Consider the following 25088-nt stretch of genomic DNA (forward strand, 5'->3'; position numbering starts at 1 on the left):
TGATGTTCAACATGTTTAATGAGCCAAACATTAGGGCACAAAAGAGGCTGGGAAAATGTTCCAAAAATATAGGAAAACGACTAGGCTCTTTACATTCAACACGGGGAGGCAGTGCTCCCCTCCAGTACTCATGTCATGTCCCCCCACCCCCAAAGACAGCAGGAAATAGGCACTCTGCTCAAACAGAGGGACAGAGCCATGGTTTGTCAGGAAAAATGAAGGTGGGGTATTGGTGGGGTGAGGAAACTAAGGCTTCTCATTCTCAATCCCAACATCATCAGAGATAGGTTAGGAAGGCAAGACCTCCTCTCCTTCCCTTCAGAGACCAGGGGTGAGGCTTGAAAGCAATGGTTCCTTTTGCTCTGTTCTCCTGTTTTTCTTTTCTAAGTAGTCCTGTCATAGAGGTGGGGAGAGGAGACGGGGAGCAGCGCACGTTCTGTCAGAAATCCTGTGATGAGAAAGTGAAGAGAAAAAACAGAGATAAAATGACAGGCCAAAGGGCAAATGACTGCAGGTTTTCCAATTCTAACTTCTCCTGCATCCCTGAGCACTACTCCTAAAGCTCTGGAGACAGCTGGGGAGGTGGGCCAGGGCCTTCCTTTCCCAATATTTGACAGGTACATGGCCAGCATCTCCCAGAGATAATCAACTCCTCCTAAACTACCTTCGCAGTCAATATTGGGGACACTCACCTCAATATTCAATTCTGTAGAATCTAAGAGATCCAGGCCATGCTCACTGGGGGAAGAGTGGCCACTCAGTTGCTAGAGAGAGGGGTCAAAAGTCAGAAAGGTCTTGTCCCACTCCCAGCACATCACAAGCAACAAAGTTCCCTTGCCAGTCTCACAGAGACAAATGCCGGGGCCCTATGTACTGCAGCAGTAAGGAAGGAAGGTCAGCCAAGGCAGGGTAGACAGATGTTTAGGCCTAGACATCCCAAAGCCATCAGAGAACTCCGTCCTCTCCTGTTCTGCCAACTGAGCCCCCTAGATTTCTTCAGTCTGGGACCAAAGAACTGGATTTTCTCCTCATTCTAAGGAGTTGCTCTCTAGTCTCTAGTTTGAAGATTTCATTGTCTGGTTTGCCTTCTGAGCACCAGACCATCATTCCCCTGCTACATTCTGAACTTTCTCCCTCCTCACAGAGCAGAGAAGGAACCAGAATGACAGCAGCAGACATACCCCTTTTCTGCTTATAAGGTGTTTTCATTTGTATTTCATGTAAAAACTCCTTTTGAAAGTAGAGAAGGTTGACTAAGTACTCCACAACAGATGAGTGGATAAGATGCAGCACATGTCCACATGTAAAGCTGGAAATACTCAGCCAGAAAATAAATCTTGCCATTTTTGACAACATGGATGGAACTGGAGGGGATCAGGATAAGTGAAATAATTCAGAAGAAAAGACAAATACCAGAGGCAAAACACAGGAAGAGACAAAACTAAATCAAAACAAATCCTAGAAAAATGAAAAAAAAAAAGGATGCAGAATTGAGGCTATTAAAGAGGAGGGTGGGGGGAAGAGATCAAAGTGGGGCGCGCAACAGTCTATGGTGGGTGATGATGGGTGAACATGGTACTGTAACATCATCTGAAGAGGTGTAAACCTATACCCCCAAGTCATATGCATTATTGTAAGCCAATGCCAATCCCCCAAAAAGTGTTAGAGAAAAACAATTTTTTAAAAAGAGGAGTCTGAAAGGGCTAAGGAGCTAACTTGACAATGGTGGGACTGAATGTCATGCTTTCCTGCCTGACCGGCAGTGTTTCCTTCCAGGGAAACAGGTCAGCTGGGGCAGAAAGGGGAGACAGTAGTCTGAACAGGCTGCAAGGTTGAACTTAATGTCCTTTCATCCCTAAATATAGGCTTTCTTTCAATTCCTAGGAGATTCAGATTAAAGCTTACTTGGGGATTGTGAGAAGTGTAATCCCAGTCCTTTTTGGTATTTTAAACATCTTATTTTTATTCCTTTAAATAAAAGTCTTAGCAAAGTGCATAGCGACTTGCAAATATCCCTACTTTAGTTTTTTAAGAAATCCTAAACAGCTTTCAGAGATGAGGGCATTGTCATGACTGACAGAGGAGAATCACTCATTTCTTTCTCATATCTGATTCTGATTCTTGAGGGAACATCAATGCTGGGGTCACTCACCTGTGCGACTTGCCATCCGTCACTTGACAACCTCTGAATGTCCTCTTCTTCGTCCTCTTCCATAAGGCTGAGTCTGGTAGAGCGGTTAGTAGTGGAGGTTTCCAAATTGTTCTTTAAGGACCCCTGAGTTTCTCAGAGGCTTCAAGGAAGGCAGCAGGTAGAGCAGGGCTCTTGGTTCCCACTCTTGCTTTAGTAAGAGCAGCTCTAGTTCTATCAGTTTTACACACTAGGGGTCCACTTACCCTGGAAGTATTCTGTCGTTAAAACAAGCCCCAAAGCACCAGGCAAGAAGCAGGAGATAAGGGGAGAATCCCATCAGAGTGGGTGGGAGGTCTGATGTGAAGACAGCAGATGAAGAAGAAAGCTCACCGGGTCAGTCGGTTGCCAAGACCAGGACCTGAAGGGTTGAGTGGAGTCTGGACACGCTGTGGACTTGAGAAACTTGACCTCTGGGTGCCTGAAAGGCGCTGGCTACTGGGAACGAAGTAGAGGATAAAAGTAAAGGGTGAAAAAGGGGAGGTGATGGGCATTGTTAAAGGGAAAACACAACTTAGTATAGGGGAAATTTAAAGTTAAAAAAAAAAGGGAAAAAAGTTGGAGATGAACCCAAGATGAGGGAGTGTGTCAAGAGGGAACAACAGAACACAAACAGCAAGGAGAGTGCAAGACTCCAGACTGAGAAACAGCCCTCAGAATCTGCCCTTGGTCCTCACCTCTGGGCAAACTCTGATTCTGAGCCTTCTTCTTCCATCTCTTCTAGCTCTGCCAGGGGCTGCCGACACTTCACAGCTGTAGAGGTGAGGGTGGGTGTGGCTGGGATGCTGTTCAGCTGGACGCTTTCTTCCTGGGGTGAAGAGATGTCCTCTCTGTGCTGTCTGGAAGGGCCTGCAAAGAAGCAGATGCACATATTAACAGTAGCCCAAGTGCTGCCACAGATGTTTTTATTTTTTCATAACCTGTTCAAGATTTTGTAAGGGAAAAAATGAAGAGAATGGAAAACTTACATGGCCTTATTATGTTAGGACTAAAAAATGAGCATAACCCTATAATATTAAATGGATAGCCCTATATATTAAAATATAAGACTTATAGAATTATATCTAGAATTTATCCAAGAAGCTTTATAGATCAGAAAACAAGATGGAAAGAAATGTAAACATGTAACTCACATAGAGTGACAGATGAACACATATTCCCATCCCCAGTTAGACACTGTCCAATGTCTCCAACTAAATGAACAGGGGGACACCAAAGCCCTGACTATCTCACTCACAGCTTTCCTCATCTCAGTTGACGTTAACTCCATCCTTCCACTTGTTAGGCCAAAATCATTGGAGTCATCCTCAGTTCCTCTATCTTATATCCACATCCAGTTTTTTGCCCAACACTCACGTTTTCTGTGAGCTTTCCCCCCGATCACTCCACATAAGGCTGCAATTCCCACCTCACCAGTATTCTCTTGTCCTCTTCCATGCTTTCCCCCCTAGCATGTATCACTCACTACCTGACACTCTCTAAAGAAACAGACATTAGTCTTTCCCCCCATTCTGTAGACTGAGCACAAGGTACATAATAAATATCTAGTGAATGAATAATGGAACCCATCTTTTTTAGTGGACCTTTGCAAACCCTCTGTTTAGGCAAACTTTGGACTAGGCAAAGATTTCTTAAGCTATAACATCAACAACACTAATAACATGAAATAAGTAAGGTGGGTTTCACCAAAATGAAGACCTTTTGTGTTAAAAAGGACACCACCAAAAAAATGAAAAGATAACCCACAGGAAGGGGGAAACCTTTTGTATGTCATATAGCTAATAAAGTATTTATATCTAATATAAAAACAACTTTTGTAATTCAACAAAAGACAACCCAATTTAAAAAGGAGCAAAAGAATAACAGAAATATCCCCAAAGACGATATTACAAATAGTCAACAATGCAAAGATATGCAACAACATTACATATTGGCCAACACAAATTTACACCACAATGAGATACCAATTCATCGCCACTGGGAGATGGACAAAATTAAAAAGCCAGACAATAACAAGTGTTGGCAGGAATGTGAAAAGGGGTAGTGGTAACCTTAGTCTGCAGCTGGTTGGTCAGGAACAAGGTGGCAGCCTGGGGCTTGCAACCAGCATCTGAAGTGAAAGGCAATCTTGGGAGACTGAATCCTTTAGCTATGGAATCTGAGGCTATCTCTGGGTGGATAGAATCAGAATTGAGTGGCATTCTTGGACACCCTGGTGTATGGGGTGGTATGGGGTGGTATGGGGAAGCCTCCACACATCCCTATTGGAAACTGGGGTACAGAACATACCACTATAGAAATTTAAAAACCTTAGGTATATTAAAAGACAGGTAGTCATCTAAAGATAAAAGACCATGAAGGCTGTATAGAAATCTTTTAAATTAGGAAAATAGCTATGAGGTGTCAGAAAGGTATTCTAATTGTACAGACTTCTTAGATCAATCTTTGGTTTTTAATTATTTTCTACTTGATTTTTCACAGAGGTTTGCTATTTAAATTTAAGATAAACTTTGTTACCTAGATAAACTTAATGACACAAAGGACTCAAAATTTTTTTAGACCAAAGGCAAAAGTTTGAAGGAGGCAAAAGACCATATGCTGCTTACCTTGGCAGCAGATAAAAGAAGTAGTGCTGAGCCCCCTGACATCTACACACTGACACCCCCCACCCCCGCCAACTCCCAAACACACACACACACACACACACAGAGCACTGTACCTTCAATACCTTCAATACGCCTCTTCTTGGAGCGGGGGTGGCCCTGAGGGATGGCTTCTACTGTGCTCTCTACAGGGCTGAGGGAATGGCAATAGGTGGTGACTGGACCCCAGAGATGGCCAGGTGTCTGGGAGACATGCTTTAGACACTTTTCTAGGTAGGAGAGTCTAAGAAAAGGGTGGGATGAAGAGGCTGAGGTGGTCACTGGGCATTTACCATGCCCTTCTTCCTTAATCCACATCTTTAGTCACCCACTCACTTACAGTAGCTGCTTGTCCTTACGGAAGAGGCGTGGGGAAAACTCTGAAAGGAGCTCCAGGAATGCCAGGTTTGGGGGCTGGTCAGAGGAGCCAGCTGGAGGCAGCTCAGACAAGGAGAACTTGATGCCTTCCCTTGGTGGAGCAAAACTATTTAGGAACTTAGTTCCTTTCCACTTCCCTCCAGGGTTGAGGCATCTGTCCCAGCACACCCTCCCCCATCCCCAGGTATCTCCCAGAGCACATCCATCCACCAACCTAATTGTGTATCTGAACATGCTTATCTTCCTTAATGAGTTCACACCCAGCACTCCCATGCAGCTCTCTTAGGAAGATTCAAGCAACTTGACACTCAACCAGTGCTTCCTTACTTGTGTAGCATGACCACAAAGTCACGGTTCTGTAGCTGCTGGGGTCCAAAGCTCAAGGCAAATCTCCGGGCCAGGTCCCTCATTTCGATGAAGGCTGGAAGCTCATTCAGGCCCTGGGGCCCCTGATCCTGTAGCAGTTCTGTGTATAACTGTCCAGGAGACACGGTGCATTTGGGAAAGGGAGGAATAAGTGAAAATAGAGAAGCATAGTGTTCCCTTGTCTTCCCAGAAATTCTAAAGGACTTGGGATATTCTCTGCTACTTCTATTCTTTCTTCCCAAGAAACTGCCCCTTCTCCCTGACTCTCTGCAGCAGAAAGAACCTTTACCCTGCTTTAAAATAATGACAAATAAAAAAGTCCTTAGTAATTGAAGGAGGATGAGGAAAACTAGGAATTCTTTTATTATTTTATTGTTGGTGCTCCCATGTCCTGATATCTGACTTTCTCTGGGGTTGAGGTGGAAATTACCCTGTTGGTTAAAAAAAAGACTTTCTATGGATCTACTAATTATGAAAGAGACTGCCACACAAAGTAAGAGTCAACATAAATAATAAAGTTCCTGCTCTTACAGATTTCACTTTCTAAATGGCTAGTGGTGGACAGAATGTGGACTATAGAGAGGGTATGTCATAGATTTCAGGAACTCCAGGCAGAAGGGAATACCTGCTTGAGGCTCAGCAGCAGGATTCGGGAACAATGACCTCGGTCAATCTGCCTTGCCCTAGTTAATGTTTCCTTGATAATGTCACCATAGTCATTGTAGAACTGAGGGAAAGGAAATTAAGATGTCTGACCATAGGAGAAGACTGTTTAGTTTCTTCCTTCCCTAATCATGTCTCCTTCCCAAAGTGTTTTCAGTAGGAAAACAGGAATCTAAGCACAAAACAACTCAGACAAAGATCTCATCACTAGCCAATCTGTGCAAACCCCAGAAGAAATGGGTTTAGGAAAATAAAAGGGCAGATATCCTATCCTCAGCCCATTTCTTAGACAAAGACTGCCAGTGCCCCCACGCTCCTCCGGCACTGAGGCCACCGCCATTTGTCTCTCCCCAACTAGAATGGATGCTCCATGAAGCAGGAACATTTGTCTTTGTTCTTGGTGTCTGTAGTGCCTGCATCAGTGCTTGGTATGTAACAGGTACTCAGTAAACAGAATTAACTAATGGCAGGTTGAGGAAACTAAGGTACATACCTAGGTATCTTGTGAGTCCTGAACCCATTTCCATTCTTTTTATTTTCCTTTGATACACTACTCTGTTCTACAGACTAGGTTTCACCACAGGAAAAATATACATACGTACATATACAGCTATGTATACGTACAAAAGGAAGAGTAAGATATTTCCCCTAGAAAGAATTTCTTCCTCCTAACAGTTTCTCCCCTATAACCATTTACTACTAAATCACTTTGTCCCTTTATTCTAAAATCCTGTCCCCACCTCTTCCTCCTTTAAGCTTGATGCCCTTATCTCACCCTCATCTCCCCCACTCTCCTTTCTGTAGCATTATAGCAAATGAAGTCAGGGTTGTGTGCAGCTGCACCTTGTTGTAGTGTTTGAAAACATCTGAGGCAGCGTCCATCTCCAGCACCCCATAAAGCAACAGTTTGCAAAAGCCAGCCAGGAGGCGGCGCCGCTGGTGCAGTTGCTCTATCTGTAAATGATCCTCCTGGGAATCACCTGCCAGGTATCAAAGGCCGAATGGGAAAAATCAGAATCACAGATTAAGGCCTCCTGACCTATATCCTGCCCAAGTCCCAAACTATTCTGAGCCCCAGATATGGTCCCTGTACCACTGCCCAGTTCGCCGGGCTGGATGAAGACGTGGTCCATGAGGAAGCTGGCTAGCTCAGACTGGAGAGTGGCTTCAGGAAAAAAGACAAGGGGTCTAAGGAAATCACGTCCCCCTACAATCATCTGAGGGCTGAAGATGAGAAGTAGATCACTTAATAAGACAAAAGCCTGTTGGGGAGAAAAAGGACGCTTAAAAAGGACAGATATTGACCAAGATAGAAATCACATAGCTACAGAATGGGTTTCCTCAGACCATGGGGGAAGACTTGACTACAAGGTCTCCCTTGAGTAACACACACCTGCTCCTGGATCTCAGGATTCACATCTGAGAGGCAGCTCTGGCACAACTCACAGAAGGCTACCATTCTGCCCTTCAAACTCAACAGCTGCTTCTGTGAAGACAATGGCTTGAGGGGAAGGAATGAAACCAATGGTTCCCCCTTTCTTATCCCCCACTCATATCCACACTTACCTGGGAAGCATCTGATCCAGAAATGTGGGTTAGTGACCAGAGAATGGAAAAATAGACAAGCGTCAAGGCTGGCAGTATCACCTGTAACAACCAAATGTTAGAAAAATGAGGGGTGGGTCAGGAGAATGAGGGGGAAATAGGGAGGGAGAGGGAGAAACAGGTGTGCACGTGCAGGCCGCACACAAAAACAGTAAAGAAAAAGTGAGATTGTGGAAATCCAATTCCTTTTCTGCTAGAACTGATTTCAGACAATCTTCAGAGAAGACTATACTTCACACTTATTTGAAATCTAGAATCCTTCAATATTATCCTTGACTCTCAGGAAACTAAAGAAGATGCTGTTTTCAGGCACTGGAAAGTATAGTGCACCTTCTAAGAGCAGAAAGGAAGGAACAACATGTGATCTTCCTCTCTTGTGTTTGCACCTCAGGGACTGGATTTGCCAGGAAGAACTGGTCACCTAAGACAGGACCCAGGACCCATACAGACTCCTTTCCTGCCTCCATGTCTCTAACTTGTTGACTTACCTGGTGAGGAACCTCTCCTGTGTCCACAGCCTTCTGGAGAAGTTGACAGCAAGGCTCATAGAGTTCCCAGCGAGTTAGGTCATGAGCACTTGGGAAGAAGAGAAAGAAACATTACATTGGAACAGAACAAAAGGAATCAATCTTACAGGTAATAAGAGAAACAGGAAAGTGGGGAGGAGGTAGCTGCTCACTTGTAGAAGGCAGAGAGGCGCTTCAGAGTGGCTGCCAGACTATATACCTCATCCTCATCTAGGAAGGATGACTGAGGAAGAAAGAAAGGCCACAATGGGATTTTCCATGCTCCCCATTTTGTGACTCCAGTTTGGAGCGTCTCATCATTCATCCCTACTTCTACCTGCAGCAGCTCTTCAAGTTCTTGCTGGAAGCGGTCAGTCAGCAGATCTACCAGTTGGCTGCGGGCAAAGTCTACCCGGCTGAAGAAGGTGAACTCAGGATTACAGAGCAGATAGAGGGCATGAGCTCCAGCCTCCAGCACTGCTGGATCAGCATGCTTCACCACCACCTCCTGGAGTTGCTGCAAGAGCAGCTCCAGATGCTGAGTGGAAACAAAGTGGGAGAAGTGCTTTGGGGAAGCAGTGGGGAGGACACTTCTGGAGTGGAGCAGAATGGGGAGATAATAAGCAGGGTTGAAAGTATGAGACTTCTAGGATAAGCTAGTCTGATAAAAGGAAGGCTTACAAATTTTTCTGGAACCCAGGGGCTTGAGAAGAACCAGAAACTGGCAGTATAACCTTGGGCCCTATCCGGGGAGCAGCGACATATAGGAAACATACCTTACTTCCTCCTCACCTTCTCCAAGCGCCTGGTACAGTAGATGTTCAAGTCAAAGTAGTTGAGAAGCTGCAGCAAGGGAGCAACTTTCTCTGCATCGGCTGAGAACTGTGGCGATTGAGAGGGAGACCTGTTTATCAACTAATATACTGCAAATTCTTATTCCTATTCCTCATCGAGACCATTTCCTTTCCAGATGCTAAATGGTAGGGTAGTCGTACCTTGGCTAAAAGCTGGGGGAGCAGAGGGATGAGGTGCTCCGTCAGCTTCACCTTGTCATCCGTTTGGATCTTACGCTCTTTAGGGGTTAAGCCCTAGAATTAGAGTCATTTGGGAGTTGGGGGAAAGGAGTGGAAAAACACTGAGTTTAGAGGGAGTGTGTGTGTGTCCTATCTTTTTACAATCTTATTGCCTAGGAAGGAAGAGAGAATTCAGCAGGTCCCTACAGATTTCCTTTATTCTGGAAATAGATTGAGGGACAGAAGGAGGAGCACCTTAACCCAACTTAAGGATAACTGAATTTAAGGATGAACTGTCTGGTTTTAACATTGCTAACCAACCTAACCCACTCAAGTCATACCTTCCTCCCGGTGACTCGACCCACAGGAGGGTGAGCCTCTGAAGCTTGCCGGACACTGGACACAAGAATTTCTACCAGTGTGCTCTCTTGCACATCGCCTAAGTCTGGGTGGCAGGATGAAAAACAGAATGAAAAATTAGCCACCCTCTACCTCCAAGTCTTCCCAACTGCCCACGACACCTACAATTTTTACAAGTCAGGAAAGAAATCTGCTGGTTTCTTTTCCTCCCCTTATCCCCCCTACTCCGACCATGTCACACTCACTCTGGTCCTTCTCTAGCAACAGGCTTGTCAGACACTCCCAGTCCTTCAGCTGAGACCCTGCACAGTCCCACAGGCTGTCTACTAAGTAAGCAGCATGGTCATGGAGCTATGGAGGAAGGGGCACAGTAAGATACTGAAACCATATGAAAAACTCTGGTAAGTGGTTACTGATGAATGGCTTTTCTTCTTTCTGGAGTGCCAGATCCCAGACTTCACTACCCACAGGGTTTATGCACAAAAGCCAGACAGCTCCTTTCCATACATTACCTCACTCTCCACAAAGAAGGACAGCAGAAGGTGAAAGAAAGTCCTCTGGGCACGTGGGCTGCGGCGTCGCTCTCTTTCATCTATGGTTTTTGTCTCACACTCAGGGTAGAAGAGCCTGGTAAAATAAAGCAGGGGCGGAAATAAGAAGAACAGTCACCATGGAGGGAAGGAACAGCTCAAGGAAAGGTATAAATGGAAAAGAGAAGTAGAGCTAAAGAAAGTCTGAAAAAGTGGAAGGGGAAAGGAGACACCAAAAGACACTTAATAGGTAAGGGGAGTCATTAGGAAGAGCAGCAGCACATGAGGGAGAGGAAACCACCTAGGGCTGTATTAAAAGAAGGAATGAGCCCCACTTACTTCCAGTACAGAAACTCCCCTGCAGCAGAGGCCAGGGCTCGGTTGGAGGCATAGACCACAGGGTAGATGCTCTCACAATCTGCGTCTGTCAGCACTCCTTCCATGTTCCTGCCAAGAGAAAAGGAGAAAGAGTAGGTGGGGATGGATATCTTCTTCTAGCACAGCTGAGGCCTAAAACAAAGTAAAAACAAGGATTAACTCACAAGTAGCTTTTAAATGAAGAATGGAAGACAGGGAAAGATGGAAAGTTAGAGAAGAGAGAAAATTTTCCTCTCAGAGATCTTGCAAGTCAGAGATGGCCTCTATCTTTCAAACTGTACATCACCTGGATAGGTGAAAAGACAGGACTCTGGAAGGACCTGTGTAAAACTGGAAGGAAAAATCTGAGATGGTACCTCCCCAATTCCCAGAACTCACCTAAGGATAAGTATTAGTAATCTGACAGCCTCCACTGCCACATCATACTCTTTGTCCATGACCATGGAAACCATTCGGTCCTGCAGAAAAGAGAAACCTCATAGTAACCATCCCCAAACATCATGTTCCTTTATAATTTTAGAGGTTCCGGGGCATCCCTGGTGGCACAAGGGGTTAAGCACCGCAATATGAAGCAATCTGCAGCATGAATTTGATCCTGAGTTTGATTCCCGGCAGGCCAGGGAGATACCCACATGGCGTGGCAGACCTCTCCTGTCTCACCCGCTGCTCCCCTCAGCGGTGTATTTCAGTCAGTCTGCCTGTTCTGTTTCCCACTCTGTCTCTGGTGAATTCTCTCACCACCCCCAACCCCTGCATCGCTGGCCTGTACCCCAGCTCTTGTATGCATGCACAAATAAATCTTAAAAAAAAAAAAAAAGAGGGCCTCCCCGGTGGCGCAGCGGTTGAGCGCTGGGTTGCGAAGCTGCCTGCAGCCTCCACAGCGCCGGTTCGATCCCCAGCTGCTCCCCGGCCACCGGAGGAGGGTCCCACATGGCGCGCAGACCTCTCCTGCCGCCCGCTGCTCCCCTCAGCAGTGTACTTCGGTCCTTCTGCCTGCTCTGTTCCCCGCTCTGACTCTGGTGAATTCTCTCACCCTCCCGCGCTTCTGACTGTACCCAGTGTTTGTATAAATAAATAAATAAATCTTTAAAAAAAAAAAAAGAATTTTAGAGATTCCTAAAAAGGGGATGTTAAAGATGATGTAGAAGGATAGTTATAGGCAGATGAGAGCAATAAAAATGAAGACATAAGGGGGGACAAAGGATCCAAACAAAGTGCCCAACCCAGCAACACTGTCTCAATTTTACCTTGAAGCGGTTGGTAAAGAGCTCCAGGCGTGCGGTCAGATCCCTGTTGCTGTACAATCCTTTCAGAGCCTTCAGGCACTTCAAACGGACTTCTCGATGCTGTTGAAGAGAATGAAGATATGACTGACTGCTCCTCTACTCATCTCTGGGCTTCTACCCTCCCCTTTCAAATCACTCATTCTAAGCCTATGTCCTCTAGTCCAGGAACTCTGACAATCTTTTGTTTTTTAAGAAACCATTTTTGAACTACAGTAGAATTCAGCAATCATGATGAAATGGATTTTTTGGCTACCAACCCCACACTTCTTTTACCAATCCATCAAAAATTTTGTCTTTTTGATGGGAAAGTCTTTCTTCTCTCTCCTCCGGTTTTGGGGCATTCTATTTCCTGGATATGTCTTTCTCTCTTCTACTTTATGCTACCTCCCCCAATGTTTGGGGGAAGTTCTGAGATTCAATACCCTGATCACTGATTAAACTAATTAAACATATAAAGTAGCAGGAAAAGCTGAAGAATCCTAGGACAGGGAAGAGGATGAGAGCATAAAGTGAAAGAAGACTTACTCCCCCTCACCTTATCATGCAGGGTCCAGCCAATATATTTTAAATAGCTGTCAGTGAGGAAAGAGGTACTGTAGCTCTGCATCCAAGACCCAATTTCCACAATGCAGATAGCACGGATCTCAGGAAGGACATCCCTAGGCAGAGAGATAAATGGACTCTTTTCATCTTCTCTCCAAACTCATTTTCCATCCTCCAGATATCTCCATGTCTTTTCCATTTTTGAAGAAAATATATTATATACCTGTGTATGTATGTATATAAAGCAACTGTTTTCATTCTGTAACCGGCCCATAAACTAGTCGAACCAGCCATGTACTGGACAAATTTACCCTCTGCATCCCTTTAAAAACTGATTTTGAAAGGTAACTTAACTGTTTACCAAACTGTGTGTGGATGTGTGTGTGTTTTAATTTTACTCCAAATGAATATTAAACCAGCTGGAAGGTTCTGGAAAGACAGAGGTTGAACTCTAAGTAAGAGTGAGAAACAAATACAGATATTCTTTTTAACTTAATTCTATCAGTTCAGTAAACAGTATAAAAGTGCCTTGCCTTCAGCACAGTGAAATAACAGGTTAGGCTAGGAAAAGGCTTTCCATGCTGCACACATCCCTCAGAAAGCCCTGCCTTTGGCTCTCTGCGCTAGTCCTCTCAAGTCTCCACCCAAAGGGTTGGGGAGGGGAAGTCCTGGGCAAAGGTGGAACAGACTACTATTCAGCAATGCCTTATCCTCTTATGTTCTCTCCCAGAGGCGTTTACAAGATCCTTTTGTAGGTGGGGATAAACTAAGCCTTACTAACTTCAAACATTTGCTGTTAGAGTTTGTGCTCCAGCTCTGGGACTAACCAAATAAATAAGGGCGAGGAAGGAACCCTGTTACTTCCACAGACACCATAAACAAGGACCAGCTGTTCCAACAAGGGAAATCTGTTAACTCACCTGTACCGATGCACAAAGACACCCCTGAAGAGGGCATTCATCATCCCTTCAATCTCCTCTTGATGCTCTTGGAGCTGGAGGACAGGAAGAAACAGGTCACTCTCTCACAGACCCCAATAATAGGACTTTGCACACTTTCTATTCATAAAAGAACACAGTCTGAACCTCTAGTGTCCTATATGTTCCCTTTTAAACCAAATTTTGGAAGAAGGTGTACAGTCAACTAATGCCTCAGAGACTTCTCTTTGGAAAAAATAATCTCCTTTTGTCTCGTTATTTGGCCCTCTGGCTACTCAGAGGTTCTAGTTGGCAGTTACATATGTTTTTGCTATAATTGGGAAAATGAATTTTTAACCAATGCAGTTTGTTTGATAAAAATGGAACTAGTGAAAAAAAGAATGAAGTGGCTCTCACCTGGGAGCATAATTGGCTACAAAACAACAATATCTGTAGATATTTTTGTCATATCTGGGTGGGCTCTACTGTCACCTAGTGGGTAAAGGCCAGGAATGCTAATATCCTGTAATACCAGGATAGTCCCTCATTGTCAATACTACTGAGAAACTCTGGATTTGATAAATAACAGATACCAAGAAAGCAGAATTATAAAGAAATATTTGTAAGACAACTGACCTTCTTCAATAGATAAATATATTGGGGGAAAATGGAGACAGAAGTTTCGTGTAATATTAAAAGAGATTTAAACATAGCAACCAAATGCAATGCATAATACCCAATTAAATCCTGGCTGGAATTAACCAGCTATAAAGGGCATTGTGTAAACCCTGAAATATGAACTGGGATTACAAAAATATCAGGGAATCATGAATGTTTTGGAATTTGAAAATGATGTTGGGATTATGTAGGAACACGCCATTTTTTAGAAGTCACATTTAAATTTTTAGTTTGAAATAACATTATGTCTAAACACTATAAAATAGCAAAAGAGAGAAAAAAGATGAAGCAAAATAGTGAAATATTAGTTGCCAAATCTACATAATTTGTATGTGGTGTTCATTCTACCAGGCTCTGTTTCTATGTTTTGAATGCTTAAAAATTTCATTTTAAAAGAAAACAAAGGAGAAAGTATAGGGGATAAAAGTTTTATCAGTATGAAATTCTATATAAATTTGGAAAAGGAAGATTGAGAAATCTCTAACAGGGATTAGAAAGTCACACTGGTTTGGAGAGATTAATTTCAAATAAAAATGGGATTAGATGTTAGGTAATAAAAAAGATTCAGCTGGATATTATGGTAGTAATAAAACACTACCCTAAAAGCATGGATAGAAATTGCTTAGCATGTAGAGGACAGGAGTAAAAGAACAATTCAAAGGTCTATGTACATGTCTAAGTGGAGAGAAGAAAACAGCGGGGAAGGAGAGATAAAAGACAAAAGGAGAAATGATAATTGATGAGGCAAGAGTCTAGAGAAACCAAAAACAGACTCACACTTGTGTATGTAATTTAAGATCTCAGACATGAAGCTTTAGGATCACACTGACAGTGAAAACAACGAAAGAGAGTGAGAGAAACAATGATTTAGCATGAAAGAAATCTTTGGTGAGGGCTGGTTAAAGCCCTTTATATAGTTATGCATGATGAAGGACCCCCTCAGATACTAAGGGAGAGTAGGGAAATTAACATTAAGTCTCATAATGGGTATGGCTGTTTGAAGGTTTAATCAGTGTAAAAGATTTTGTTAGAGTTTATGTCCTCTGGGGTTCTGTAAGTTCAAAAGAAAACAAAGCAAGCACCTACTATATAACAGGCTAGTCAATTCATTTATCATCTCATTTAATCTTTTTTTTTTTTAAAGTATTTTTTTTTTAATAGAGGCATGTTTTTATTTATTTATTTGTTTGTTTGTTTGTTTATACATGCACTGGGTACAGTCAGAAGTGCGGGAGGGTGAGAGAATTCACCAGAGCCAGAGCGGGGAGCAGAGCAGGCAGAAGGACCGAAGTACACTGCTGAGGGGAGCAGCGGGCGGCAGGAGAGGTCTGCGCGCCATGTGGGACCCTCCTCCGGTGGCCGGGAGCAGCCGGGGATCGAACCGGTGCCGCAGAGGCCACGGGCAGCTTCGCAACCCAGCGCTCAACCGCTGCGCCACCGGGGAGGCCCTCATCTCATTTAATCTTAACAAAAAGGTAGAATTATCCCCTTTTCAAAGGAAAGAAAACTGAAGCTTAGAAAAATTATATAAGATCATAAAGGTAGTAACTAACTGAAACAGGATTTAAGTGGCTGAATGGTCTGTGCCCCTTCCATTCATTGAAAACTTGGCCTCCTTTGTTACTGGTTAGTCTTCAGTTATACAGCATGCAGCAGTGACCTGAATACTATACAAAAAAGTCAAAACTTAACTCCTCGCAGGAGATGCAGTTATAGCACTTAAACACTTCTGATAATGAATGCAGACAATGGAAACTGAGCGAAGAATTACAGAGAACACTAAAATTTACTCTAAATTAGAAATGCTTTATTTGGCCCACATGCCAGAAACAAGTGAGCATGACCTCTGACAGGATGGATCTATTAAACCATTGTTGGGCTCTATTATTTATGATCTGAAAGATTGCTGGGGGGCTGGTGCCTTACTACAGAGAAGTACTTGGCAACTGACAGGGCTGCAGCAACAGTGGCTGGAAGCTGGGGGAGGGAGGAGGGAAGAGGCAGGGAACAACTCACCTCTTTGCGTTTCTCTAGCAAGCTCTCCAGCCGCTCTGGTGCTCTCTGCTCTGGTGCCTTGTTTCTCTCAGCCTCATACTGACGCTGATTGTTATCTTTGTGTAGACTCAGTTGGAGGGCAACCCTTACTAGGGAGGTCATTAGCTTCATGGCTTTGAGTCAGGAAAAACAAGATAAAGGAATCATTGCTTAAGTCAGAGAAGGGAGGACAAGTTCAGAAAAGAAGGAAACAAAGTCCAATAAAAATGAGTAGAGGGCCTCCCCGGTGGCGCAGCGGTTGAGCGCTGGGTTGCGAAGCTGCCCGCGGCCTCTGCGGCGCCGGTTCGATCCCCGGCTGCTCCCCGGCCACCGGAGGAGGATCCCACATGGTGCGCAGACCTCTCCTGCCACCCGCTGCTCCCCTCAGCAGTGTACTTCAGCCCTTCTGCCTGCTCTGCTCCCCGCTCTGGCTCTGGTGAATTCTCTCACCCTCCCGCGCTTCTGACTGTACCCAGTGCATGTATAAACAAAACAAACAAATATAATAAATAAATAAATAAAAACATGCCTCTATAAAAAAAAAAAAAAACTATAAAAAAAAAAAAAATGAGTAGAGCCAGGCGACCCTAAAATCCTAAAATCTCCCACTCCTTTTAACAGTTCCACTAGTGAGAAACTGTTTTGAGATTAGGTATAAAAGCAGCATGACCTTGAAACACAGTTATGATCCCAGGTAGGAGAGAAGACCCAGGACTGGAGAAAAAAAGAAAATTTAATCAATTCCCAATAGAGCATTTACAAATGAAAATAAGTGCTCACCAGCCAGGGTGCTAGTGTGACGGAAGGCACGGACTTGGGAGTCTGAGAGGCCAGTGAGCAGGGAAATGAGGTTGTCCATAGGGAAGCCATCATAAAGGAAGCTATACTGACACTGATAGACCAATGTCTTAACAAATTCACAGAAGCTGCCTTGGAACTTCTTCCAGGATGGACCTGAAGCTGTCAGAGGATAGTCTCCTGAGTCCTAGAAAGGATTTATGAAAAGGATGAGAAAGTTATTACCAGGTTTAAAGAAAAAAAGTTAGATATTACCAGGTCTGCAAAACCGTAGGTACTTTGGATGTCAAAACCCACTAATACAGTAAAAATATATTTTTGTTATTCCTCATTTCCAGGTATTTTCAACTCTAGAAGCATGTTTAGATATATCAGTCCTCTTTGTCCTCCAAGATATTCAGCTCCTCCTTCTAAAAGCTATTCTACTTCCCAGAATCATAGAGGGAATAGTGGACTTTGTATTTTGAAATATGAGGGGCAAGAGGCTCCTGATTTTCTTCTTCCACCTCATTAAACTGTTCTGTTAGGTGCTGGATGATTTCTGAGTTGGACATCTTCTTGAACATTTCAGAGGTCACAGTGCCTAAGGAATGGAAAAGATGAAACATGTATAAGAAAAATAACAGCACACCATGACCATTTACATATACAACTTAAGATGAACAGGGAACCTTCTAAAAAGAGCCTATGTGAGGAATTAGAAAACCTAAACCCTAGCCTTAATCTGCCACCAGCTAACTGTGTATCTGCTAGAAGAAACCTCCCTAGAACACCTGAAGGAATCAAATAGTGAAAAACTATGGTTAAAAACAAATAGAAAACAAGGCAGTAAAATCACACAGATTCTGGATTCTTATAATAAAACCTGCCTGAGACTAGCTGCCCCAATAAATTAGGTCATACTCTTTGGGAACCTGAAACTTCAGTGAAAAATGTGACAAAGTGGCTGAGAAAAAATAAGAAAATAAAGGATAATTTCACCTAGAGAAATGAAGACTAAAGTGTGTGTGAGGGCCCATTTTCACATTAGCATGACTGCCCCAACATAATTCCCTCCTGGATCAATTCCCTATTTACCAATCAAAAATTTAGTTAAATAAGTGCAACTTTTCTTATCCCTTCCCTTCACCTTTTATTTTGAAAATGCATATGCCTACTCATTTTTTTTAATTTTTTTTATTTTTTAAAGATTTATTTATTTATTTATACAAGCACTGGGTACAGTCAGAGCGCGGGAGGGCGAGAGAATTCACCAGAGCCAGAGCGGAGAGCAGAACAGGCAGACTAACGAAGTACACTGCTAAGGGGAGCAGCTGGCGTGGCAGGAGAGGTCTGTCGTGCCATGTGGGACCCTCCCTGGTGGCCAGGGATCTAACTGGTGCTGCAGAGGCTGGGGGCAGCTATGCAGCCCAGCGCTCAACTGCTGAGCCACCAGGGGAGGCCCCCTCATTTATTTTTAAAGATTTATTTATACAAGAGCTGGGGTACAGGCCAGATATAGCGGAGGGTGAGAGGATTCACCAGAGACAGAGCAGGGAACAGAACAGGCAAACTGATGAAATACACTGCTGAGGGGAGCAGCGGGCACGACAAGAGAGGTCTGCTTCGCCATGTGGGATTCTCACCAGGCGGGCCTGGGATCGAATCCGCACTGCAGAGGCTGCGAACAGCTTCACAGTGCAGCGCTCAACTGCCTGTGCCACCAGGGAGGCCCTACCTACTCATTTAAGTGAAAAAAAGTTTCATAACATAGGAGCAAAAGTATGGGGATCCGAAAGAGGTCGCAGTTTTCCTCACCTTTACATCCACAAGAGCGAATGAAAAAGTTAATGAGGTCCAAGAATCCTGCATCCTGGTCTTGCTTGTAGCTATCGAGCCACTCATCTACCAGAGACTAGGAAAACAATGCGGATGATTTCTATTTTTGACAATATGACAGACTAGAAATTACATATGAAAATCTAACAGAAGCATGTAAACATCTGATTAAAATATTAAAAACAACTTTTAAAATACACTACTGAACATGGGGAAAAAAAGACAGAAATTTCATATAGGCAAGAAATTAAGTGAAGGTAGCAATCTTGGAATGTAAGTGAGCTGACTTTTTGAACCTAGGGTTTACATTAACCCTTCAAACCCTGCCTTTCTGTCCAGATTGCTGCAAGGGATGAAAAGCAAAGGGGACAGAACCAGCAGTCTTTTCGCAGTCTTTTCAAGACAAATAGTCCAAAGGAGGCTCCTGAATAAAGCTGGATCCTGTAAAGAGTCACCCTCAGGAAGCCAAGAATGAGAAATAAACTTGTAGGTCAGAAGAGGACAGTAAGATAACTAGCTAGTTATGCTCTTAGTGTGGGTTGGAGGAAAAAAAAGAATTCTCCCTTGAGAATTTAGAACCATAAGGCATCTCTCAGATCTGGACCTGAGTCAACATCTATACTACCTACATCATCAGAATAATCTCAAGTAGAAAATTCAATTAAAAATAATTGCAGAGTGTTCCCATGCAACTCACAGAATCAAATACAAGTTCTTCTCTGAAAAACCCACCTTCATTCACGCCCCAAAGAATTCCAACACATTGAGCTCCATGGGAAATGAGCAGCTCATAGTAATTATCAGGAGAATTATAGTAACAGATTTTAGACATTAAGGTTATCACAGATTATAAAGTTTTGATTAAAGAGAAGCTAGAACATAGAATGATTTTGAAAAAGAACCAAACAAAATTTACAGATACAGAACATATAATAAATAATATTTATAACTTCAATGAATGCATAAGAAAACAATAGAGCAAAAGAAACCAAAGAAATATCCAAATGTTGGTAAGAAAGACAAAGAGAAATAATTTCCATAGGGAAGCGATTATAGAGGAGGTCTTATCAACACAATTAAAAGATACAAAGAGGGCCTCCCCGGTGTGGCGCAGCGGTTGAGCACTGGGTTGTGAAGCTGCTCGCAGCCTCTGCAGCGCCATTTCAATCCCCAGCTGATCCCCGGCCACCAGAGGAGGGTCCCACATGGCGCGCAGACCTCTCCTGCTGCCAGCTTGCTGCTCCCCTCAGCAGTGTACTTCGGTCCTTCTGCCTGCTCTGCTCCCCGCTCTGGCTCTGGTGAATTCTCTCATGCTCCCCGCGCTTCTAACTATATCCAGTGCTTGTATAAATAAATAAATAAATCTTTAAAAAAAAATAAAAGATGCAAAGAATAGAAAAGTTCTAATGATGCCTAATGGAATTCCAGAAGGTAAAGAACGAGGAAGAGGCAATTATTTGAGAAGGATTTTCTGTAGTTGTTGAAAGATACCAGTCTTTGAAGCCTGGAAGTTAATAGATCACAAGCATGACAAATAAAAAGAAGTTTTACAGGTAAAAACATCCCATACAATATCAGAACATAAAAGCAAAAAAGGCAAACCAGATAAAACAGTCATAGCACAAGGAGATTACTCACAGGGATTTGCATTTAAGTTACAAAGGAAAACATTTACAACTTATCTCTGCATTAATACATTAGCCCACTATCACATGCAGCTATTAAAAAGAAATCAAATAAAAATTCTGCTCTTCACTTATACCAGTCAAATTTCAGTATTTCAATAGCCACATATGGCTAGAAGATAATGTTCTAGGCAATAGTGATACAGACGATTTCCATCACTACAAATTGTTGTACTAGCTAATATGAGCTAAGTGACTTTCAGCAGCAATAAAGAATAGCAATAGAAGGCAAGGAATAATCTCTTTTCTTTCAGCACATTAAAAAAGGTCATCTTAGAATTTTATACCTAGCAATCTTTAAGAACAAGGATAAAAAATTTTATACAAAGAAAAGATGAGCATGTTAATGAACACTAAAGAAAAATTTAAAGGAGAAACTTGACAGCAAGAAAAAATTCTGTATGGAAGTTTTGTGATTTGAGGACAAAGGAATGATGAACAAAGAAAATGATAAATATGTAGGTAAGTATAAACAAACACTATAAAACAGTAATGTCTAAGTTGTTGGGAAGGGGGAGTGGACAGGACTAAAATACTGAATATGCAAAGTACATGTAAACTGGAATTAAAATGTGGGTAGGCCACTGTAGACACTAGAGATGCAAAAGTAAGAAAATAAAGGAGAAAAAGAAACAGAAAAGGTAAGGTAAAGTGAAGCGCATAAAATGGTAGAAACATTCAAATATATCAGCAGTGACAATCAATAAAGAAGAATCAAACTCTGTGGTTAAATGACAGATTGGCAACCTAATTCAAGAACATAATCCAGAAATACTGTATATAAAAGACAGACTCCCAACATACACAGAAAGGTTGAAAGTAAAAGGACAGAAAAAGACACTAGGCAATTTCTAACCAAAAATGAAGCTATTGTAGGTATGTTAAATATAAAACAATTTGTCTTAAACCATAAAGCATCATGAGTATTTAACAGTAAAATTTAGTACATCTACAGTACAGGCTACCAGGAAACAAAACAATATTTCAGGTAAAGATGGGCTTTAATACAAAAACAGTAATCGAAAAAAGTCATTTCGCTCTGTAATTGATTGCAGACAAAAATACAAAGAACAATAAAACTAGTAGAAATACTAACGTATTATTAACACTTTTGATCTCACCCAAGGCAAAACTGTACCTAACAACTGGAGAACATATATCCTCTTTAGCATGTGTAAAATATTTTGGTAACTGATGCTAAATTCTAAGTCATAAATCTGGTCTCCATAGTTTTCAAAAGTCTACATCGTCTGACTACAATGCAATAAAATTAGAAATAAATAAAAATACAAATAGAAAAATACCACATGGCTGAAACTTTTAAAACACTTGTAAAAACTATAAAATACTATATAAAGAACCATTTACTTATAGAAATTAAGGACACATTCATTGGTGATAAAATTACAATGAAAGACATGGGATGATTAATAGATAGTTCAGTCTAGTGGTTACCTCTGAGTGGTGAGGGGGTTGTAAGGGTAGAGTGAAAGGAAGATTATATATTAAGGGCCACTACAGCATTATTAACATTTCATTTCTTGAGCTCAGAGAAATCTAAATGATCATTAAAAAAATTTAAACTACCATATAAACCTTATACACTTAGAGATGGCATGAGAATTGTAAAATTATAGTAAAAGAAATGTAGGGAGAGGGAAGAAGTAGGTATAATTGTCAAAGTGGAGTAAAAAAGTGACAGGGCTGAACAAGCTGCCACCCATATCAAAGTTTCCTCCCTAGATCATGCAGTGTGTCTCCTTGCCTCCGCCACTAATCAACAAAGGCAAAATGGATCTTGTTCTGTGATAATTTTAGGAACATTTTCTCTCATCCAAGCTCACCTTGTATCACTCAAAGGTCTTACTATCTTTCCTGATACACATCATGTTCACTACAGTATATTATAAAATATCCACATTACATCAAATTTGTAGACAGTTGTCCTAATATTTCCCCCCTACAAAGGGTGAGGTGGTATCCAGAAACAAGTGAGACTCTCATTTACCTGCATGTCGCTTTTGGCAGCTTTCACAGCATCAAAGAGATCACTGGCTGGTGGCTCTGCCTCTTTCTGACCATGACCACGTGCCACTCGGGACCCCTTCTTTGGTTGTTTTGCCACCTAGTAAGGATGCACAGATCTGAAACGGTTCTTACAGGTGAAAGCAAAGTAAATACTTGGTTTTATCACACAAGTAGGCTTACTTAAACTGCTAATACCATAGCAGTGTTTCTGACTCCAATCTGAAATAATTGTATTTTTTTATTTTACAATTTATTTTACAATTAAAAATTCCTTAACTCCATTCTTGTTCCTCTATGTCCAGCTATCCTCTCCTCCTATTCTTTTTTCTTCAAAATTTGCCCTCTTTCTTCTTTCATCCCTTCGCATTTTTTAAGTTTTATCCTTCATTTAACATTGCCTATGCTTCTTTGAGTTGAGTTGTTTTTGTTTTGTTTTTTGCCATTTCCCAGACCAGGTTCAAAAACAAAACAAAACAAAACTGACTCACTGGGGTTGTCTTGAGCGGTCGTTTTGCTGCTCTCTTCTTCACATTGCGTCTCCAGCTATCTTCAAAGTCACTGCCTTCATCAGCTGACAAAGACTCACTATCCCTGTGAGGGAGATGGTTCTTCTTAGATACAATACCTAGTCCCTTTATGTAAAAGGGCAGTTGCATTATAATTTCTCTTTGTCTCTAACCGTGGCCCCTCTCTGTGAGAAAAATATATTTACATTTTCTTTGAGATGAGCTTATTGTTACCAGGGAAATAGAAACAAAGGAAAACTTTCACTTGATTGAAGCAATGGAGAAGAAAAATGAGGCACTGAGGTGGGTGAAGGTCAACTCTTTCTTAATATTTTCTATGACTGAAAGAATCAAGTAATATTCACTTAAGCTGGCAGAGGGCTCTCTGCTGTGGAGAAAAAATCATGTGGCTCAAAAAAAAAAAAAAAGACAGATTAACATGCACCTGCAGTTAAATTTCACCCCATGAAACAATCACCCGTCACTTATGAGAGCTAAGTGTCTAACACAGATAAACTACGGTTCCCAACAGCAGCACTGACAAAAGCAGGAATAGTTCAGAAGGGCAGTCAAAATCACTAGGGGGTTAAATGAGATCTTGTATGACACTGTGATCTGTAAAGATTAAAAAAGATACACTATTTTTTTCCTCACAGAATGAACTCATAAACCCAACAGAGAAGAACAGAGGAATCTGAGTCCCAAATAAGCGAAGGCCAGGAATCCAACTAAAAGTGCATGTACTATTTGTCAGGTAACTATCAAGAAGAACTCTTCTTCCCTTGCTTCCCAGCTCCCACCAGAGGGTATACACACTGAGCACATGAAGATGTTCCAGAAAGATTTAGATAACTTGGATGATTTAGAACAGGATGTGTTATTCTGGATGTCTCCACCACGCATGGCAAAGCTGGAGGGGGGGTCAGTGTCCTAAACCACTAGAGCATCTCTTACGTTCTCTCATCTTCACCCCCAGACTGGAGAAAGTTGCCTAATTTCTCGCCAACCCCACTCACCCGTCCAAAGTCTGGTCCGAGTCCCTGTCATCACAGAGCACACCGAGAGACGAACCAGAAGACGCAGACAAGAGCCGCGGCCCGCCCGCCGCCCCCAGCTGCAGCGGCGAGGACACACTGCTCGGCGAGGAGGAGCTATGCAGCCGGGAGGAGGACCGCAGGGTGGGCATGGTCGTCCAGCTTGGGGAGAAAGAGAGAAAAGGGCTTCCATGCGCCACCCCACTTCTCCATCTGCCCCACCCTCTTTCTCTCCAAGGGAGCTGCTTTGGAAGGGGGACACCCCACGAAAAATGAGCCAGTCTTGACCTAAGGCGTGGGGTAGTAAAGACCCCATTCGCCGCACCGACCAGGGGTAGGAATCGCTCTCCAGGCACGGAGCAGGGCGTCTCCGGAGGTTTCTGGTGTGCACTGGCTGGTGCGGGGAAACAGCGCACACATTACAGACATAAAACGTAAAAGCGCCCAGACTTCCGTTTCGACAAGGCTGAGAACGGATTCCACACGGAATGCAGTGGGAAGCTCTTCATGAGTTGGGGATGGAGGGGCCTTGAGAACGGGACCGTTTAAATGCTGAAGGAGTTTAAAAAATTGAAGGGAAAAAACTTGCTTTCTCTCTTCTTCCCATAAGGCGCTATCCCTGATGGACCTTAGGGGAAGTTTCTTTGCGCTGAGGAGACGTCTAACCGCTGTGGGGGGAGGGGAGGCGAGCCGTCTCTTGGGCACTGGGAGTGGGGTTAGCGGCCTCTGAGGAGAGGAGGGCGGCTCCTTCCTCAGGGTCGGGAATAGGGGTGAGGAGACGGAGTTTTTATAGGTCAAAGAGGTGCCTCACTGTCTGAGCGACTTCTGGGTGAGCAGGGTTGAGGAAAAGTGGCGGCCGCTCGTCCCACAGGCTTCTAGGATCAGCCTACCTCCGTCACAGACGCCCTCCGCTTTCCTTTCCCGCCGCGGAAGAATCCAGAAAAAAGCGGGAAGGCACGAGGCACGTTGTGCGCAGGCGCAAACCCAACGGCTCGGTCCAGGGCAGGGAATTGTCGCGGGTCCTGGGCGTGTGGTTGCAGGCGCTCGCCACGTTAGTCACGCCGCGCCGGCAGCCTCGTGCTGCCACGAGGTCGTCGGTGCGCAGCCCAATCACGTGGACTCGGGCAAGATG

General features: G+C 43.1%; 1 protein-coding gene across 10 annotated transcripts; it reads right to left on the reverse strand.

Annotated features, from left to right (window-relative positions):
* Positions 1-25060, reverse strand: STAG3 (stromal antigen 3). 10 transcript variants are annotated; one of them, XM_054693648.1, is made up of 34 exons: positions 24847-25060; positions 23939-24118; positions 22905-23007; positions 22397-22513; positions 18683-18779; positions 17392-17468; positions 16868-17072; positions 16070-16221; positions 13379-13452; positions 12451-12574; positions 11877-11975; positions 11008-11087; positions 10591-10698; positions 10234-10348; positions 9967-10072; positions 9703-9806; positions 9344-9436; positions 9141-9230; positions 8686-8886; positions 8522-8592; positions 8331-8418; positions 7804-7884; positions 7631-7738; positions 7331-7499; positions 7081-7217; positions 6200-6301; positions 5536-5684; positions 5171-5299; positions 4917-5074; positions 2866-3037; positions 2522-2623; positions 2153-2225; positions 693-764; positions 1-448 (listed from the first exon to the last, which is right to left on the reverse strand). In XM_054693648.1, the coding sequence occupies exons 2-34, from the start codon at positions 24106-24108 to the stop codon at positions 440-442; spliced, it is 3735 nt and encodes a 1244-aa protein (XP_054549623.1). In that variant the 5' UTR covers positions 24109-24118; positions 24847-25060; the 3' UTR covers positions 1-439. The 10 variants fall into 10 exon arrangements, with proteins under 10 accessions (XP_054549623.1, XP_037362874.1, XP_037362873.1 ...); XM_037506977.2 differs by having other exon boundaries at positions 2522-2626; XM_037506976.2 differs by having other exon boundaries at positions 4908-5074.
* Between the last annotated feature and the right edge of the window lie 28 nt (positions 25061-25088).

Source organism: Talpa occidentalis, unplaced genomic scaffold (genome assembly GCF_014898055.3).
Source record: "Talpa occidentalis isolate TD23 unplaced genomic scaffold, MPIMG_talOcc4v2.1 talOcc4.12, whole genome shotgun sequence".
Lineage (NCBI taxonomy): Eukaryota > Metazoa > Chordata > Mammalia > Eulipotyphla > Talpidae > Talpa > Talpa occidentalis.